This window comes from Heterocephalus glaber, unplaced genomic scaffold (assembly GCF_053883595.1).
Source record: "Heterocephalus glaber isolate CG9 unplaced genomic scaffold, H.glaber_assembly_v1.0 deba00001861, whole genome shotgun sequence".
NCBI classification, from domain to species: domain Eukaryota; kingdom Metazoa; phylum Chordata; class Mammalia; order Rodentia; family Bathyergidae; genus Heterocephalus; species Heterocephalus glaber.
Window position 1 is genome coordinate 908,829 of NW_028258501.1, and position 17,665 is coordinate 926,493.

The 17,665-nt window shown below is 56.0% G+C and overlaps 2 protein-coding genes across 3 annotated transcripts; both read left to right on the top strand.

The window, feature by feature from the left end:
• The first annotated feature begins 409 nt into the window (after nucleotides 1–409).
• Nucleotides 410–6,426, top strand: Gdi1 (GDP dissociation inhibitor 1). Its single transcript, XM_004875003.4, has 11 exons — nucleotides 410–590; nucleotides 1,755–1,862; nucleotides 1,965–2,064; nucleotides 2,192–2,326; nucleotides 2,710–2,908; nucleotides 3,123–3,254; nucleotides 3,717–3,816; nucleotides 4,238–4,409; nucleotides 5,126–5,270; nucleotides 5,368–5,422; nucleotides 5,503–6,426. Exons 1-11 carry the CDS (start codon nucleotides 546–548, stop codon nucleotides 5,653–5,655), a joined length of 1,344 nt encoding a protein of 447 aa, XP_004875060.1. The 5' UTR covers nucleotides 410–545; the 3' UTR covers nucleotides 5,656–6,426.
• A 573-nt stretch (nucleotides 6,427–6,999) lies between these two features.
• Fam50a (family with sequence similarity 50 member A) lies at nucleotides 7,000–15,697 on the top strand. Of its 2 annotated transcripts, none has more exons than XM_004875005.4 (13): nucleotides 7,000–7,224; nucleotides 8,296–8,380; nucleotides 8,463–8,562; nucleotides 9,030–9,172; nucleotides 10,765–10,841; nucleotides 10,925–10,991; nucleotides 11,078–11,139; nucleotides 11,226–11,302; nucleotides 11,542–11,596; nucleotides 11,727–11,775; nucleotides 11,874–11,944; nucleotides 12,031–12,141; nucleotides 15,292–15,697. In XM_004875005.4, the coding sequence occupies exons 1-13, from the start codon at nucleotides 7,114–7,116 to the stop codon at nucleotides 15,523–15,525; spliced, it is 1,242 nt and encodes a 413-aa protein (XP_004875062.1). In that variant the 5' UTR covers nucleotides 7,000–7,113; the 3' UTR covers nucleotides 15,526–15,697. The 2 variants fall into 2 exon arrangements, with proteins under 2 accessions (XP_004875062.1, XP_087060219.1); XM_087204093.1 differs by lacking the exon at nucleotides 15,292–15,697 and adding an exon at nucleotides 12,248–12,419.
• Nucleotides 15,698–17,665: the final 1,968 nt, after the last annotated feature.

A 17,665-nucleotide genomic window follows, 5' to 3' on the forward strand; every position in this document is an offset into this window, starting at 1 on the left:
ACTCGCATCACCGCGGTGGGGGGTGTTTTTCACCCTGGCTGCCGCAACGGTGCGCGGCTGGCCCGCGGGAGCGCGTGGGAGCGCGCGGAGGCGCCCGAAGGCCGGGGCGGGGCGGGGCGGGGCGGCGGCGCGCAGCTCCCGCGCAAGGATCCCTCTAGTGTCGCAGCGCCTCGCCACGCCTTTCCCGGGGCCCTGGTGTAGTGGCGTCGTCCGTGGAGTCTCGCTCGCTCTGGGCCCCGGGCGTCCGCGGCACTCTCGGAAGGCGGAAGGCGAGCCACGGAGGCCTTGGCCTGGGTCCGGCGCGGCGGGGTGCGGGGAAGGGGTGGGACTCTTTGACGCGGCGGAGGGGTCGGGCAGAGACCGCAGATCCGCCATTTTTAGTTTAGTGCGGCGGCAGCGCCGGTGGCGGCGGTGGTGGTGGCGGTGGTGGTGGTGGCGGTGGCGGTGGCGGCGGCGGCGGCGGCGGCGGCGGCGGCGGCGGCGGCGGCGGCTGCTGCTGTGGTGAAGAAGGAGGAGCTGAGCGGTGCTGGCACCAAGGCCTGACGATGGACGAGGAATATGATGTGATCGTGCTGGGGACTGGTCTCACTGTAAGTGCGGCCCAGGGGCCTGTGGTCCCTCATAATGCACCCCGCAACCCCGGCGATGATGCAGCCCTGGCCGCCGGCCCCATCTTCCCGTTATTGCCATCTTCTATTCGGGCTCCCGAAACTCCAGCGCCGTGCCCATCCTGTTCTCTCGTCCCTGCGGTGCCTGCTGTCCTCCACCGCTATGCCTCGTCTCCTGGGAAGGGGGCCCCTCCTCCCTGCCCAGGTCCCGACCCGGCCCCTGCGCCCTCCAGTCCTCCCTCCCTCGGCCTGCCGCACTGGAAAACGCACCCTACTCGAACTGGTGTCCCCTGCCCCCGCCCACCCGGCCCCTACCCATCGCCTGCACCCGTCACCCGCCCAGCATCCCCTCCCATCTCCTGGGAAGCTCAGTAGGGATGAAGTCCGAGGCCATGGGGTCTGAGGGCTTTGCCAGGGTGGGCCCACAACCTACCTCCCTGGCTTTTTTCGGAGATTGAGGACTCGGGGAATGTTCCAGAAGCAGCAGCGGTGGGGGTAATAACCAGATTCCCGCTACCCCACCCCCGTTTCCCATGGAGACCTGAGGCTGAGCACTGTTTGCAGCCTTTGTCCTTGGGCTGGTAACCAGGATTTGGGTGGGTATCTTATCTTGCCCCTTCCTCAAAGCCCATCACCCATTCCCCCGAGGCTCACTTCCCTCCACCAGTCCAGACACCCACAGTCCAGACACCCCTCCTTCCAGGGGACCTGGCTCCTTGGAAGAAAGAGCAGCCCAGGGGGAGGCCTGCAGTTTCAAGGATTGTATTCATCTGCATGTCCCAGCTGGGTGCCCTTTCAGGTTGAACTGGGTTGTTGGTGGCTCATTGTGTCTTATCTGCCTTCTTGTGTACTGTGTGTGTGGATAGATGACTTTCTTGGCACGCTGGAGCCCTAAGACTGTTCGTGTGTCTGCTAGCCACTGGCCCCCTAAAGCCTGTTATTTCTCTCTTTGGTCACCTCTTTGCCGAGCAAGATTAGACCTGAGAATGTGGCCAAATGAAGCTATCGCCCCCAATTGTACTCCCTGCAGCAAGCAGGGAGTGAAGGAGCTGTCCATTGTGGCAGCTTTGGGGTGGAGAGCAGATCAGGGCTGCAGGAGAACTCTGGCAAGTGGAAGTTCAGCAGTCAATGGTGCCCCTCCCCCAGGAATGCATCCTGTCGGGCATCATGTCTGTGAACGGGAAGAAAGTGCTGCACATGGACCGCAACCCTTACTATGGGGGTGAGAGTTCATCCATCACACCCCTGGAGGAGGTGAGGCTGCCTCAATTCTTGCACAGGGGCATGCCTAGGTTTTCTGGGTGGGGGTAGAAGGAGAGTCTGTGTGAGATTTCTCTTTTTCCCTCCTGATTGCAGCTGTACAAGCGTTTTGAGTTGCTGGAGGGCCCCCCTGAGTCAATGGGCCGAGGCCGAGACTGGAATGTTGACCTGATCCCCAAATTCCTCATGGCCAATGGTGAGGGAGATGAAGGGGCTTCGGTGGAAGGAGGGGTTGGGGGACACGGGAGGGCTGGGCTCCAGGGCAGGGGCAGCCAGCCTGGCCTGAGCCTCTCGCTGGAGCCCTGCTGACGCCATCCCTACAGGGCAGCTGGTAAAGATGCTGCTGTACACGGAAGTGACCCGCTACCTGGACTTCAAGGTGGTAGAAGGCAGCTTTGTCTACAAAGGGGGCAAGATCTACAAGGTGCCCTCCACGGAGACTGAAGCCTTGGCTTCGAGTGAGTGTAGGGGTGGGGGAGGCAGCTGTCCACGGCAAGGCCCCCCTTTGCTCATGGTTCTGTTCCCCAGGTGGCACCAGAGGCCCGCTGCCCTGCATTCTCTGTTGTCTCCTACTATTCCTCACGTAGCAGGGCCATGGAGGGGAACTGGAGTTTTACAGATTTCAGTCTTTGGCAAGGGCTCCACTTGATCCCAGAACATCCCCAGGCAGTGGAATTGGGAGTTCCCTGTCCTGTCTACAGCCCTCTTCACACAGGGGAGGACACTGGAGCGGAGAAGCGTAGAGGGTTTGACCCTAGGTCATGTGGCAGCTCAGCCTCTCCCAGCAGGCAGGGGACTCTCGTACTTCCACGTGCACAGGGTCTCCTCACACCCTCCCCAGATCTCATGGGCATGTTTGAGAAACGGCGCTTCCGCAAGTTCCTGGTGTTTGTGGCAAATTTTGATGAGAACGACCCCAAGTCCTTCGAGGGTGTGGATCCCCAGACTACCAGCATGCGTGATGTCTACCGGAAGTTTGACCTGGGCCAAGATGTCATTGACTTCACTGGTCATGCCTTGGCGCTCTACCGCACTGACGAGTGAGGGGAAGCTGGCGTGATTGGTGCCCTTTTGCCTGGCTGCACCTGTCTTCCCTCCACCTGCCCACTCTGCATGTCCCTTGTCCCCAGGCTCACCTGTCACCTTTGTGTCCCTTTCTACATCCTACATTTGACCCGTCTTACCAGGCCAGGCACCTGGGTGGGGGTGAGCAGGGTGCTTCTGTTGAGTGTCTTCCTTCGCTACTCTCCCCAGCTACCTAGACCAGCCCTGTCTTGAGACCATCAACCGCATCAAGTTGTACAGCGAATCCCTGGCCCGGTATGGCAAGAGCCCGTATCTATACCCACTCTACGGCCTGGGCGAGCTGCCCCAGGGCTTTGCAAGGTGAAGACACAGCTCTCTTCAGATGGCATCATTAGGTAGAACTGAGGCTGAGGGTGGAAATGGCCCTGGAGCCTTTCTGTGCATTGCAGGCTATCTTGGGTGACGGGGGCACAGCCCTAGGATGCTGAAGCACAGGCTCAGGAACGTGGCCTGCTCATCTGGCAGCACAGGGCTGGGCCTGGGCCTGAGACCTCAAGCAGTGCTTAGCTGGGAGTTAGCCCTTCTGTAGTATTCCTCGCAGGCCCCCTGGGCCTTTTCCTTGTGGAGCTGTACCCTCATTACCACCCTCGCACCCACCCTTTGTAGACTCTTCTTGGGGGGTGTCTGGTGAGGAAGGAGAGCACTCAAATGGGTTCCTACTTGGTGCCGGGACAGCTGGGATGAACACCACCTAGACCTTGGTGGTGCAGCAGGGAAGGTATGGTGGAATTGGCCCCTGTTCATTCCCTGTCCCCGCTGCAGACTGAGTGCCATCTATGGAGGAACATACATGCTGAACAAGCCTGTGGATGACATCATCATGGAGAATGGCAAGGTGGTGGGCGTGAAGTCCGAGGGAGAGGTGAGCCTTCCCCGCAGCGGGTCACCTCCTCGGGGGTTCTTTGTCCTCAGGGGCCACATGCTAGGTCTGTGGTCCAGAAAGTGTACCTGACCTGCGGGGCATGGTGGTGCACAGCTGTCATCCCAGCACTCAGGAGGCTGAGGCAGGAGGATCACTGCGAGTTTGAGGCCAGCCTGGGCTACATGGTGAGACTGTTTCAAAAAAACCAAAAAACAGAAAGTCTACCTGACCATGGTGTCTCAGCAGTGGGGCCACCCAGCCCTGTGTGCCAGCCTCATCACCCTGAGCTGAAGGGAGGGGCAGCGGTGACAGAAGAGCAACCTGCCTGCCATGGGCCGCCTGGTGCCACTGGGGGCCCAGCTGATGACCAGTGGGGTAAGGAGTGACCTGGCAGGAGCAAGGGCTCATGGTGCCTTCACAGGTGGCCCGCTGCAAGCAGCTGATCTGTGACCCCAGCTACATCCCAGAGCGTGTGCGGAAGGCTGGCCAAGTCATCCGCATCATCTGTATTCTCAGTCACCCCATCAAGAACACCAGTGATGCCAACTCCTGCCAAATCATCATCCCCCAGAACCAGGTCAACAGGAAGTCAGGTAGGGAGGCTGGAGCCCACTGCCTCCTGTGCACTCCAGGCTGCCATGCCCGATCTCCCCAGCCTTGGGGCTCCCCGTGTGACCCCATTGTAGAACAAAGGGAGTGCTCCTGTGGCCCTGGCCATTGGGTGGATGGGTCGGACTCTCCCCTGCCAGGAGGATGACAGCTTGGATGCTATGTTAGTCATCTTCCTGTGGCTGGGACCCAACCCCCACACCCACAATAGGAGGAGGACAGGTTTCATTTGGGTCCCTGAGGTTTCAGCCCACAGCTGCTCCAAGGCAGGAAGAACACGGCGGAAGGGCCAGGGAGAGCTGTGCACCTCATAGCCACCCTGGGAAGCTAAGGGAAGGGAAAGAGGCGGAAGGAAGGGGCTGGGGTTTGACACAGCTTTCAAGGCCCTGTGCGCCCAGCCCCTGCCCCTGCCCCTGTCCCTGTCCCTGTCCCTGTCCCTGTCTCGTCCGCTAGGCCTCGCCTCCCAGGGAGCCCATTGGGCTATGCCGTCATCCGCGGACCAATCCGCTGGAGAGGGGCAGAGCCCTGGAGGCCACGCCCCTCATCAGGCTCCACCTCTGGACGTTGCTGTAGTGGGAACCACCGGGCTCTCTTACTTGGGTTGGGTTCTTGGGGGCCCGCTGCCCAGTGAAGGCACGTGTTTGGGGCTGGGGAGGGGCGTCTCCCTTGCCTATGTTAACAGAGCACTTCCCTTGAGCAGATATCTATGTGTGCATGATCTCCTATGCACACAACGTGGCGGCGCAAGGCAAGTACGTCGCCATCGCCAGCACCACAGTGGAGACCGCTGATCCCGAGAAGGAGGTTGAACCTGCTCTGGAGCTGCTGGAGCCCATTGACCAGAAGTGAGGGGCTGGGCTGTACCTGGGGCTGGAGGTGGGAGCTAGAGCTGGAGGCTGGGGGGATGCAGGGTCCGACACAAGCGCCCCCACCTGTCCATAGGTTCGTGGCGATCAGCGACTTGTATGAGCCCATCGATGATGGTTCTGAAAGCCAGGTAAGCAGCCTCCCAGCCCTGGCCCCGGCTGCCCCCAGCCCCTTCCCCAGTCACCCTACCCCAGGGGCTGCTCCTTTCAGGTGTTCTGCTCCTGCTCCTATGATGCCACCACACACTTTGAGACGACCTGCAATGACATCAAAGACATCTACAAACGCATGGCTGGCTCGGCCTTTGACTTTGAGAACATGAAGCGCAAACAGAACGATGTCTTTGGAGAAGCTGACCAGTGATTGGTGGCTCCTGCCCCAGCCCCTGCTGCCCCTACTCCTGTGTCTGTTCTCCTCCAGGGCTGGGGAGACGTATGGCTGGGCACCCTTGCGCCCAGCATCCTCTGCTTCCCCCACATTCCTGTCACCCACCTCACTGATTCACTGACCAAATCCTTAACCCTAGCGATGGTTCGGGAGATGGGGGTTGGATGGTGTCCTTGTTCTCGGCCTTTCCTTGTCTTAGGAAAAGAGGATCCATCTCCCTGTGTGTCTCCCCACCCTAACTCTTCGGTGTTCGGGAAGGACGGAGACGAAGTGACTTCTGCCCCCCCTTGCCGCGCTGTAGTGGCCTTTGGAGATGCCCCCTGCCTCCCCCCGCCAGCTCTCCTGCGTGTTGGAGAGAAGGGGCCCTCCCAGCACAAATTGCATTCCTCCCCCATAATTTATTCTAATTTATTAACCAGCTCCCACCCCAAGTCAGAGCCCCCAGCCTTCTGGTACCACCGGGGCTGCAGAGCCGGAGGGAGGAATGTGTAGGCGTGGCCTGTTGAAGGTTGACCCCACTGTTTCAATTCCTTGTCTTCGTGTTTGTGTTTCTGGTACTTGCTGAGAAAGGAGATGTGCGCAAGGCAGAAGGAGGTGGTAAAATGGACCCAACCCCAGTGTGCCCCGCCCCATGCCTTCCCTTTAGTGTTGGGAAACCCTTACCTTGCAAAGTGAATGTGTCCCTTTCCCCAACCTGTAGTATATTTCACAGGAAACAAAATCTCCCAATAAACTGTTAAAACCTGAGCCTAGATCTTTACCTTCCTTTCCCTAAAGCTAAGTGCTTGGCAGGGACTTGGCCCTCGGGTTTGGGACTCTGGCTTAGAGCCTGGCGCCGCACCTATATCTTTCCCGATCCAATCCAGGGAAGAGGGCAGACCAGGCTGGCCTCGGTGGGGGAAAGGAGGTAGAGGGCACCAAGGGCCCGCGTGGGAGCCTAAGGAAGCAAGGGGATCTGGGTCTGCCTACGTAGCCGGGCAGGGGTGCCGGCGAAGCCGGGGCTTGGCCTCTGGCACGAAGGGAAAACCAGGGGCTCCCTTGAACCTGATCAACACTGAGGCGCAGGGGGTAGGCCCAGCCTTGGGTCCCCAGGAGGCAGCGGGATGGGCTGGATGCCCAGTTGCGGGGCGGCGTTAAGGTCGAGGCAACGCAGGAGCCTGGGAATCCAGCCCCCGTGTCCAAGACTAGGAAGCGGTCGTGGGCCAACTTCGCGGGAGTCAACCCTAGGGCCAGGGATCTCGCAGCCCAGGTGGGCGGGGGGGGGGGGAGCGGACGTCACGGGCGATAAAGGCGGGGCGTCCTTGGTCACGTGGTGGGAAGGGGCCGGGCAGGAGCAGACGTCAGGTGTCAGCTGACTGCCCTGCCGCCGCCAAGACTCTACCGGGCTGGGCCGCTGTCACTGTTGTTGCTGCCGCCACCGCCACCGCCACCGCCATGGCTCAATACAAGGGCGCCGCGAGCGAGGCCGGCCGCGCCATGCACCTGATGAAGAAACGGGAAAAGCAGCGCGAGCAGATGGAGCAAATGAAGCAGCGGATCGCAGAGGTCGGGCCAGGTGGCCCGGAGCATGCGACCCGCAGGGCTCCGCGGTGCCCCTAGTCTGCAGGCTGGGAGTACTGGGGACGGAAGGCGGCACCCTGGCTCGCCGGCGACGGTCTCATCTGTGAAATGGGCCCACGGGTGGGCCGGGTCCGAGGCAGTTAGCGTGTGCCAGCCCCCTGCGGGATGGAGCCTGTGATCGGCGTTCCCCTGGTGCTGGTGGCGCCCTTGTCCAGCACCTGGTGCTTCCCGGGCTAGCCCCGAGACTGCTTCCCTGGACTTTCTTCCCTGTGAGACCCGCAGTGCTGGTAGTCCCCTCGGGGCTTCCGTGAATGGCCGGCTATGACCTGGGGCTGAGGGACCCCAGGACTCTCAGGAACTCAGGCCTCTTAGCTAAGTGGGAAAGCGGCTGAGCAGGCAGCCTTCAGGCACAGGCTCATCCTCAGCCCCAGCCCCTTTCTCAGTGGGGACTTCCTGCAAGGTGGTTTTTTTGTTTGTTTGTTTTTTGGTTTTGGTTTTTGGTGTTTTGAAACAAGTTTTCACTATATAGTTCAGGCTGGCCTTGAACTCGTGGTTCAGGTTGTCCTGGAACTCATGGTGATCCTCTTGGCTCAGCCTCTGGAGGGCTGGGTTGACAGGTGTGCACCACCACACCCAGCTTGAGGATGAATTTCTCTGCCAGCCACTCTGTTTGGAGGCCTTGGTTAGAAGGGGACCTGTATGGTGCTGTAGATGGGATTGTGCTGGAGGGGAAGGCAGTATCTGGGCCTAGGAGGGAGGCCAGCCACATGGGGAGAGGCTGGGCCTTTCACTCACCCTGTCCTCTTTCATCGACGTTGTTCTCTGGTGACAGACACTTCTGGCTGGGGTCTCGGGAGGGTCAATTTCACAGCCAGCAGTGTGAGGCTAGCACTGAAAAACCTCTTCCAGCCAAGGAAGGGGGCTGTGTGGCTTTCTGAGATCACACCGTAGAGCATTGAAGGGTAGATCTAGGACTGGAACCCAGGTCCCCGACAGGCAGCTGTGGCTTCTGGGAGGGTGGCAGTGGTCTTCACAGCTGGACTCCCTCCCTTGCAGGAGAACATCATGAAATCCAACATCGACAAGAAGTTCTCGGCACACTATGACGCCGTGGAGGCGGAGCTCAAGTCCAGCACCGTGGGTGAGCAGGGTGTACGTGTCATGCTCTCCCAGGCACAGGGCTGCCCCTGCGCTGGCTCTGGGTGACCAGTCCTTCCTTGCAGGGCTTGTGACACTGAATGACATGAAGGCCAAGCAGGAGGCGCTGGTGAAGGAGCGGGAGAAGCAGCTGGCTAAGAAAGAACAGTCAAAGGAGCTGCAGCTGTGGGTTCCCTCCCACCCCCACCCCCTCCTGTCCCCTCCCGTCTCCTCCTGTGCCTGCCCCTCATATGCAGCTCACATGTGTGGGCTCTGGGAGCGACTCAGGCTACTCTTGTTCCAGGGGGAGCTCCGTTTCCTGCTTTGGGAACAGGGGTAGCATCTAGTTTGGGCCTCAAAACAGTCCTCTCGAGTTTGTGGTTTGTTTCTCTACTTCCTGACCCCGAGAAGGTGGCGAGTCCTTTTAGCCCCCTCCTTTCTTTTGGTGCCCAATAGCCTGCATCCTCTCCATCCTCTGCATGTCACAACCCTGTGTCTCTCTCTGCCTACTGTGTCATAATCAAGGCCCTGCCCAGGATCTCGGTGACCCAGGGCAGTTGGACCCCTCCAGCCTGCACTGGCGCTCCCCTCACTGAGCATGTAGCATCTCTAGATCTGGATACGGGGCAGAATGACCACCTGTGCCTTGGTAGGAAGCTGGAGAAGCTGCGAGAGAAGGAGCGCAAGAAGGAGGCCAAGCGGAAGATCTCAAGCCTGTCCTTCACTCTGGAGGAGGAAGAGGAGGGAGGAGAAGAGGAGGAAGTCGCCATAGATGAGGAAGAGCTGGAAAGGGCAGGTGAGCATGAGGGGCTCACAGAGAAGAATTCAGGGAGCCAGAGCTAGGCAGGGAGAGGAGTCCCCGCCCACGGGCCGCCATCGAGGCTGCTGGCAAAGGCTCGGCCTGAGTCCTCACTGCCCACTGGTGGTGAGGAGCATGGGTGCACACTTGGCATTGATCCATGTCATCAGAGTCACCTAGCCACAGAACTCAGTGGCCACCATGGGCCTCGGCCACCAGGGACAATTTGCGGAGGCCGGGATCAAGGCCAGAGCGCCCAGGTGCCCCCACGCACCGTACACCCTCCTATGCTGGGCAGGGTGTGCAGGGTCCTGCCCCTCTCCTGGGCGAGGCCTGGCCTGAGGTCAGGGAAAGTGTCACATGGCAGGGCACATGGTGGCAGGCCTGGATGGCTTTCTTTCTATTTTTCACTGGTACGAGTTCTTAGTCCATCATGATTGTCCTCCTCGTGGAAACCTGGTACGTGTACAGGACACATCTTCATTCTTTTCTTGCCCTCCCTCGCCCTCCCCACATCCTGTGATCCCCTTCCCCTGTTTCTTGTTATCTACTTTTAACATACTTTGCTTTTTATATTTTACATATTTCACATAAGAGAAAGAAACTATTTGATATTGAAGCCTGTGTGTCTGATTTGTTTCACTTGACATTATGGTCTCAGAGTGCATGCATCTTCCTACAAATGACCCAAGTTTATATTTCTTTGTGGCAGAGTAGTGCTGTACTGTGTATAAAGCCTGGAATGTCTTAGAAATTTGTTTTTGTTTTTGTTTTTTGAGACAGGGGCTTGCTATTTAGTTCAGGCTGGCCTCAAACTCATAGTAATCCTCCTGCCTCAGCCTCCTCAGTGCTGGGCCGACAGGCATGCACCACCACACCCGGCCCTATTTAGTTGTTTTTAAATTTGTTTTGGTACTGGGGATTGAAGCCAGACCTTTCACACTTGTGTTTTAGAAGCTGTAATGTCCTGACAGGAGACCCTTGCGGGGCACTGTGTGGGCGGTAACCATCTGGGTGCAATGGCTTTTTGGGGAATGGTTGGGATGTCCTGAGGAGGAACCTGCCCATGGCTTTGAGCATGAACAAGTGAACTTCCCATGATGCATCGCGCCTAACCTGACACCCAAAATGTGACCCTGCAGCTTCTGGAGCTCCAGCTATGTGTCAGGCCCATGCCCCCCAGGGTGGGGGGCCAGCAGCAGAACCCTGGTGTCTGCTTTGCTTGAGGGACACTGGGGGTCTGAGAGACCCTTACGGGGTCCAGAAGATTAAAACCCTTTTCAGAATAATGTCTAGGTTGCTTTTTGTTTTGGGGGGATTTTTCTGTTTTGTTTGTTTGACACAGGGTCTTGCTATATAGTCCAGGATGGCCCTGATCTCACTATACAGCCAAGGCTGGTTTGGGTGATCCTCCTGCCTCGGCCTCCTGAGTGCTGGGATGACAGGTGTGCACCACCACATGCAGTTGCTAAACTGTTCTTTGGTCTCTATTTTTGATACTGAGGATTGAACTCAGGACCTTGTGCCTTCGGGGCATGTGTGGTGCCACAGAGCTAAATCCCTGGCCCTGTTCTTTGCTTTTCTTATAGAGGTCACCACAAAGAAAAGGAAGTTAGGGAAGAACCCCGATGTGGACACGAGCTTCTTGCCTGACCGAGACCGGGAGGTAAGAGCTGCTGCCCCTGCCCTTGGTGCTGGTGGCCAGTGGGGGCAGCCCTGTGCCTCAATGCTGGGCTATGTCCTCCACAGGAGGAGGAGAACCGGCTGCGGGAGGAGCTGCGGCAGGAGTGGGAAGCCAAGCAGGAGAAGATCAAGAGTGAGTGCGGGGGTGCGGGGGGTGATGTGGCCTCCGGAGGCTGTGGTGCCAGCGACGGGTGACTGAACAGTCACTGTGCTCCGCAGGTGAGGAGATTGAGATCACCTTCAGCTACTGGGACGGCTCCGGGCACCGGCGGACAGTCAAGGTAGGTGCTGTGGAGCTCCCGGGGTCCTGGTCCAGCCGCTCCCTGAGTGTTGCTCGGGCCCCTGCTTCCTTTCCAACCCTCTGCAGATGAAAAAGGGCAACACCATGCAGCAGTTCCTGCAGAAGGCGCTGGAGATCCTGCGGAAGGACTTCAGTGAGCTCAGGTGAGGCTGTTCGTGTGCAGAGCTCCGGCCTGGCTGCTGCTCCCTCCCTCCTGCCACTGAGCTGAGGTGGGCTCCTCCCTGGGCACCCTGATCCAGAGGCCGTGCATAGTGGGGTGCCATGTGTCCCCTGCTTGCTGAGCTGCCTTCCCCTTCCTGGCATAGACTGAGGATGGTGCTGTCCACCCGTCTGTCCACTGAGCTGTCCCTTCCCCAGTCCGACACCTGTCTTCTTCCCCCAGGTCAGCGGGGGTGGAGCAGCTCATGTACATCAAGGAGGACTTAATCATCCCCCATGTGAGTCCCCTCGGCCCTGGGTCACCCACTGGGTGCTGCTGGCACCTGGCCCATGTGTAGGAGCGTGGGGTGCGGCAGGTGTCAGGGGCCAGGATGGGGATTGAGCAGGTCTCCCCTCCTTGATCCCTAGCATCACAGTTTCTACGACTTCATTGTCACCAAGGCACGTGGGAAGAGCGGTGAGTGCCTGCGGCCCAGCAGGTTGAGTTGGGGAGGCCAAGTGACCTCGGGGCAGGACCTTGGGGTGGGACCTTGGGACAGCTCCTTCTCCCTGCAGGGCCACTCTTTAACTTTGACGTTCACGATGATGTGCGGCTGCTGAGCGATGCCACCGTGGAGAAGGATGAGGTGCACTGGGCAGCACAGGGGTCCTGACAGGGTGGTCATGTGAGCCGTCCCCAGCAGCTGGCTGAGCTGAGCTGTCCCTTCCCCAGTCGCATGCCGGCAAGGTGGTGCTGCGCAGCTGGTACGAGAAGAACAAGCACATATTCCCGGCCAGCCGATGGGAGCCCTACGACCCGGAGAAGAAGTGGGACAAGTACACGGTGAGCACCGAGGGACCTGGTGCGGATGGGAGGGGCACGTGGCTGTCAAGGGGAACACCAGCCACCCCACTCATCTCCCACCTCCCATCCCGTGTCCCCATACCAGATCCGGTGAGCCTAGGAGGTGGCGTGGCCTCTTATGTGTGTCCACAAGGCCTGGTCCCTGGCGCTGTCCTTACTGCTTTCTTCTTCAACCCTAAGGAAATGCGTGAGTCAGCGCCGGAGGCCCCACAGCATGAGAAAGTATGTTTCATAAAGTCAGTTTTTATTGAGATCAAGCTCACCTGCTGTGGATTCCTTCATTTCAGCCAAACTGCAGTTAGCAGTGTTTATCCATTCACAGTGCCATGCAACTGTCACCTGTGTCCACTTCGGACCCAGGCCCATGTAGCAGTCATGCCCCACATGGGTAGCCCCTGGTCACCTCCAGTCACATCCTGTCCCTGTGGACTGGCCAGCATGGGACCTGTCAGGTATTCCAGGGAGGAGGTCATCGGCATGGCAAGCCCCCACATGGTCCCCAAGGCCATCCCACCTTCCTGAGGGGCCAGGTGGTGCTGCAGTCCTTACTGTGGGACCTCATGCTCATGCTCATGCTGGGCTCTCTGGCTGCCCCTCCCTAAGGGCACTGGTCACTGTCATCGCCCCTGTCCCACTCTCCAATGTCCCCTTAGGTAAGCCAAGGCAGCCAAGCAGGGGATAGTCCCCAGCCACCAGTGGAGAACACCTCACCTCCCCGGCTGCCGTGTGGAGCTGATGGTGGTGGGATTGGGCTCTGCTCTGCACATGGGCCGGGTCCCGTGTGTCCTGTTCAGCCTGGGCTAGGGCCACCTCAGGGGTCTTGCAGGAAAGAGGCCAGGGAGGCCAGGGCATAGCAGGGGGGGTGGTCAGCCTGACCCTGGCTCCCGGAAGTGAGCAGCAAGTCTGAGGACCCCAGTGGGCCTGTGCTTGGGCTTCCAGAGGCCCTGCTAGCCCTGGCCTGCTCTTCCGCCCATCTAGCTCTGGATGCCACCAAAGAAAGGCTTCCTAGGGATAGGGGCCTCCCAGCCAGTGCCGGCCCCCCCAGCACCGGGAATTGAACCTAGGGCCTTCATTCTATGCTATATCCCAGTCCTTTTTGAAAATTTTTATTAGTACATATTTGCAGTATCCACATTTTACAATCATCTTTGGGAGTTGGTACATGTACATAAATCTCAGTGCCGCAGACCAGCTGCAGTCGATGTAGGGTAGGAAGGGGAGAGGTCCTGGGACGGCGATGAGAAAAGAACCTCCACAAGCAATGTCCAGGTTCCCTCTGAGAAGTCTCAGGGTCTGATTTATTTTTATATCTTTAAGCAGTAGCTGGGAGGCATTGGGCGGAACATGTTTACATTTTAAGTTGCCTTAGCAATTTCTATTGAAGTAAAGGTTATTTTCTTTTTAAACAAAGTACAATTCCTCTAAGCTGTTTCATTTCATTGAACGTCATGAATACATATTTAAAAATTACAATTGCCCCCTTGTTTACCCACACCTAAACAGAACAGAAAGTAACTTAATCAAAATCTTTATATCAGCGGGGGTACAAGCAAGATTTAATCAACTAAGTGTCAAACTTGTGGTCGCCAGCTGGCCCTTGAGAAACTGCACAATGGTTAATATAGTTTGCTATTAGCTCTCTATTTTACTTTACCTCTATTCATCTTAACTAAATGTCATTTGGGTTCATTGTCCATGAGCAGGAGATATTTACAGCACTTTGAGAAATATTGAGTAACTTGCCTCCTTAATGCATTTACCTGTCTTAACGTTCTTTCTATTTCCCATTTTCCACTATTTCTTACATCTAAAGTCTGTCCTTCCAATCTCTTCATAAGACCCCTTTAGTAATAAGAAGGTCAGCAATAAGAGGGGGAGTCATAGTAGTGGGGGAAACAGAGGGGGTTTTAGGAGAGGTTTCTTTAGGAGTGGATGTGGCAATAGAACTAAGAGAAACTGGAATTTGGGACTTGTGAGCCAGATCAGATTTCAATACATTATTGTCAATTTGCCTCATGGAGAGTTTGTTGTTAGTCACAAACACAATGACTCCTGTGATCAGAGTAACAATTATAAACATTATGGCATGAAAAAATAAAACATGAGGGTGCGATGTGTTCCACCCTTTCTTTCCCCAGCTAGAACTTTGTCAAGCAGCCATGGAGGTCGGTTGGGCTTCGCCATCTCAGCCCTTTGTATTTTTAATTTTTTTGGTATTTTTAATTTTGAAACAGGGCCTCACTAAGTCACTCAGCTGCCCAGGCTGGGCTGGAACTTGCCATCCTCCTGCCTCAGCCTCCCAGAGTGCTGGGATTGCCGGTGTGTGCTGCCACAACTGGGTTCCAAGCTTTCTGCTGAGCTCCTCTTTCAGACAGATCTGAGGTTCCAAGGGACCACCAGCTGAGCCGCCCTTAGACAGGGAGGCAGCTCCAGCCCTGTACCTTGTGGACAGTGAGCCCAGTGGGGCTGGTGCAGGTCTGGGCAGAGCAGGATCTAGTTTCTGCAAACAGCTCTGAGCTCCAAGAAGGGGGACAAGGTTGTCAGGGAGGCAGAGCCAGCAAAGCGTCAGAAGAGGCTCTGCCATAGAGGGAGGCCTGATGGGACCCCCTTGTCTGAAAGCCAAACTGGAAACAAGGTCGGGACCCAAGTCCTGCGGAGGAGGGAGGGCTGTCCAGGTGTGGCCCATGGTTCACATGGGGTTCTGAACAGAGCTAGGGGGCTGCAGAGAAGTGAGGTCACCTTCAAGGCAGATGCCACTCGATGCCCTGGGACTGGATGTGGTCAACAACGACCAATGTGCACTTGTACAGTGGGTGTAGCACCACGAGGAGGCCATTGAGGCACAGGGACATTTAAACTGACATCCCCAAATGTGAGAGAATACTAAGGGCAAAGACTGGAGCCTGGTGTGGTGACTCACGCCTATAATCCCATCACTTGGGAGGCTGAGGCAAGAGGATCGCTGCAAGTCTGAGGCCAGCCTGGGCTGCACACTGAGACCCTGTCTCAAATTGCTCCTCAAATAAGTAAAAGACACTATCAGGTGGCGGGACCAGTGGCTGGAGAGAAGGAGGGGGTGGCAGGACCCCAGCATTGGACCTGGTAGACAGTACTCCTTTCTCTCCTCAGCCTGGAGGTGTCCAGCAGAGGCCATGTTCTCCCGGGCTCACCCCACAGGGTGAAGGGCAGCAGCGAGGTGACCATTCCCAGCACATCCCAGCAGGGAGCTCTCCTGCTCCCCATCCCTCCTCTCTGTGTAGGGAAAAGCTCATGTGGATCAGCGTCCTGTTTCTGGAACCCCCTCTCCTTCCCTCCCCGCCATCTCTCTCTGTGGCACTGAGGAGCCCATGGCCTTCACACTGAGCTGTACTCCAGGCCTTTCTACTTTTTATTTGGAGACAAGGTCTCACTGAGTCACTAAGTTGTCCAGGCTGATCAAATCTGCGATCCACACCCGTCTTCTTGCCTATAAATGTGGCCCATTTGCGCTTTGCTCTACACCTGGCCACCAAGTGCCATTTGCTGATCTGCCAGCCACCCCGCACATTGGGTTCGCTCCTGGCTCACTCCACTCCACAAGCCTCCCCCGGGGCATGTCCCAAGCCCCAGGAGGGAGACAGATGCTGAGCTGAGATGAGAGACACATTTTCACAGTGCATTTTATTTTTAATTTTAGTGTATATTTAAAATTTTTTCAACCAAGAAAAAATTTACATAATATAAAATTAGCCCTGAAGCATTTGCGTTGCACAGTTCTGTGGGATTTCAGCCGCCCTCCTCTGGACTGCAGCCACCCAGGACCCCTACCAGCCCCTCGGCTTCAGGCTCCACCACTCTGGAGTAAACAGAATCACACAAGGTGTGGGCCTTGTGTGTAGCTCATTCCACTCTGCATGTTTTTGTTGTTGTTGTTGCTGTTGTTGTACCGGAAATCGAACTCAGGGCTTCACGCTTGCCAGGCAGGTACTATGCTGCTGAGCTACATGGCCAGCCCACTCTGCACATTTTTGAGGGTAGCCCATGCTGTAGCTGGGATCAGAATTTTTTCATTTCTCTTCTCTTTTCTCTTTTTTTTTTCCTTTGGGTACTGGGCATTGAAGCTAGGTCTTAGCACTGAGCTGTATCCCAGCCTTTTTAAAAATTTTGAAACAGGGTCTCACTAAGTCGGTAAATGGCCCAGGCTTGGCTAGAACTTGTGACCCTTGTGCCTCAGCCTCCCACAGTGCTGGGACATGGTCCTGTGTGCAGAGAACCCTAAGCCGCCTCTTTCATTTATTTTTTTTCATTAAGTTTATCAGGACGTGTTAGGTACACAATAAGTTACACTCATCAATGGGATCTTGTACCTGTATGTGATGTATCTCGGTTCTTATTTTTTCCTCCTTCCCGCCCTCCCTTCAACCCCTCCACTCCTCCCTGTGTACAAAAACTTTGTTTCCATTTTTTTCTTTTCTCATAATTTTTCCTTTCCCCTCCCCTTCCCACTTCCCCTTCCCCTTTGCCCCTTTTCTTCCTATTTCACATGACCTATTATACATTTAGTCCTTATTTACACTTTCAGTTTCTCACACCAGAGAAACTATTCGGTATTTATATATGTGTGTCCTATTTATTTCACTTAAGAGTATCACCTCAATGTGCATCCATTTAGCTATAAATGTCTCTAGTTTGTCATTCTTTATGGCTGAGTAGTACTCCATTTTATTAAAAAAAAACACATCTCTTTATCCAGTCTCCAGTTGATGGGCACTTGGGCTGTTTCCAAGTTTTAGCTATTACAAACTGTGCCGCTATAAACATGGGTGCACATATATCGCTGTGGTATGATTCTTTTAATTCTTTGGGGAAGATCCCCAGCAAGGAAATAGCTGGGTCAAATGGGACCTCTAGTCCTAGTTCTTTGAAGTATCTCCACACTGATTTCCACAGTGGTTGCACCAGTCTGCACTCCCACCAACAATGGAGCAGGGCTCCTCTTTCCCCACAGCCCCGCCAGCATTTGTTATTGGTTGATTTCATGATAGCAGCCATTCTTTCTGGGGTGAGGAGGAATCTCAGTGTTGTTTTCATCTGCATCTCTTGAATGACCAGTGATGTTGAACATTTTTTCATCTGTTTATTTGCCATGTCTACTTCTTGTCTGAGAAATGTCTGTTCATTTCAGATGCCCATTTTTGAATTGGGTCTTTAAATTTGGGGGTCTGATTTTTTTAAGTTCTTTATAGATTCTAGATAGTAGTCCTAAGGCACCTCTTGTAAGATAAACTCAACAAGGTTGCAGGATAAGAGATCAATGGAAAATCCAAAATGAAACTAAGGTGATTCTATTTATAGAAGTGCCAAAAAGAATAAAATACTTGGGAATCAAGGCCGGGCATGGTGGTGCATCCCTGTCATCCCAGCACTCAGGAGGCTGAAGCAGGAAGATTGCTAGTTCACGCCCAGCCTCAGCAATTAGTGACTTAACAAGACTCTCAAAAATAAAAAATAGGGCCAGGGATTT

Bases quoted from the DNA above. Each gene is read 5' to 3' on its own strand.
- Fam50a (XM_004875005.4), top strand. From the start codon at position 7,114: ATGGCTCAATACAAGGGCGCCGCGAGCGAGGCCGGCCGCGCCATGCAC. The intron at 9,173-10,764 runs GTGAGCATGAGG...CTTTTCTTATAG, and splicing joins GGAAGAGCTGGAAAGGGCAG to AGGTCACCACAAAGAAAAGG. The intron at 10,842-10,924 runs GTAAGAGCTGCT...TGTCCTCCACAG, and splicing joins TGCCTGACCGAGACCGGGAG to GAGGAGGAGAACCGGCTGCG.
- Gdi1 (XM_004875003.4), top strand. From the start codon at position 546: ATGGACGAGGAATATGATGTGATCGTGCTGGGGACTGGTCTCACT. The intron at 2,327-2,709 runs GTGAGTGTAGGG...CACCCTCCCCAG, and splicing joins GACTGAAGCCTTGGCTTCGA to ATCTCATGGGCATGTTTGAG. The intron at 4,410-5,125 runs GTAGGGAGGCTG...TCCCTTGAGCAG, and splicing joins CCAGGTCAACAGGAAGTCAG to ATATCTATGTGTGCATGATC.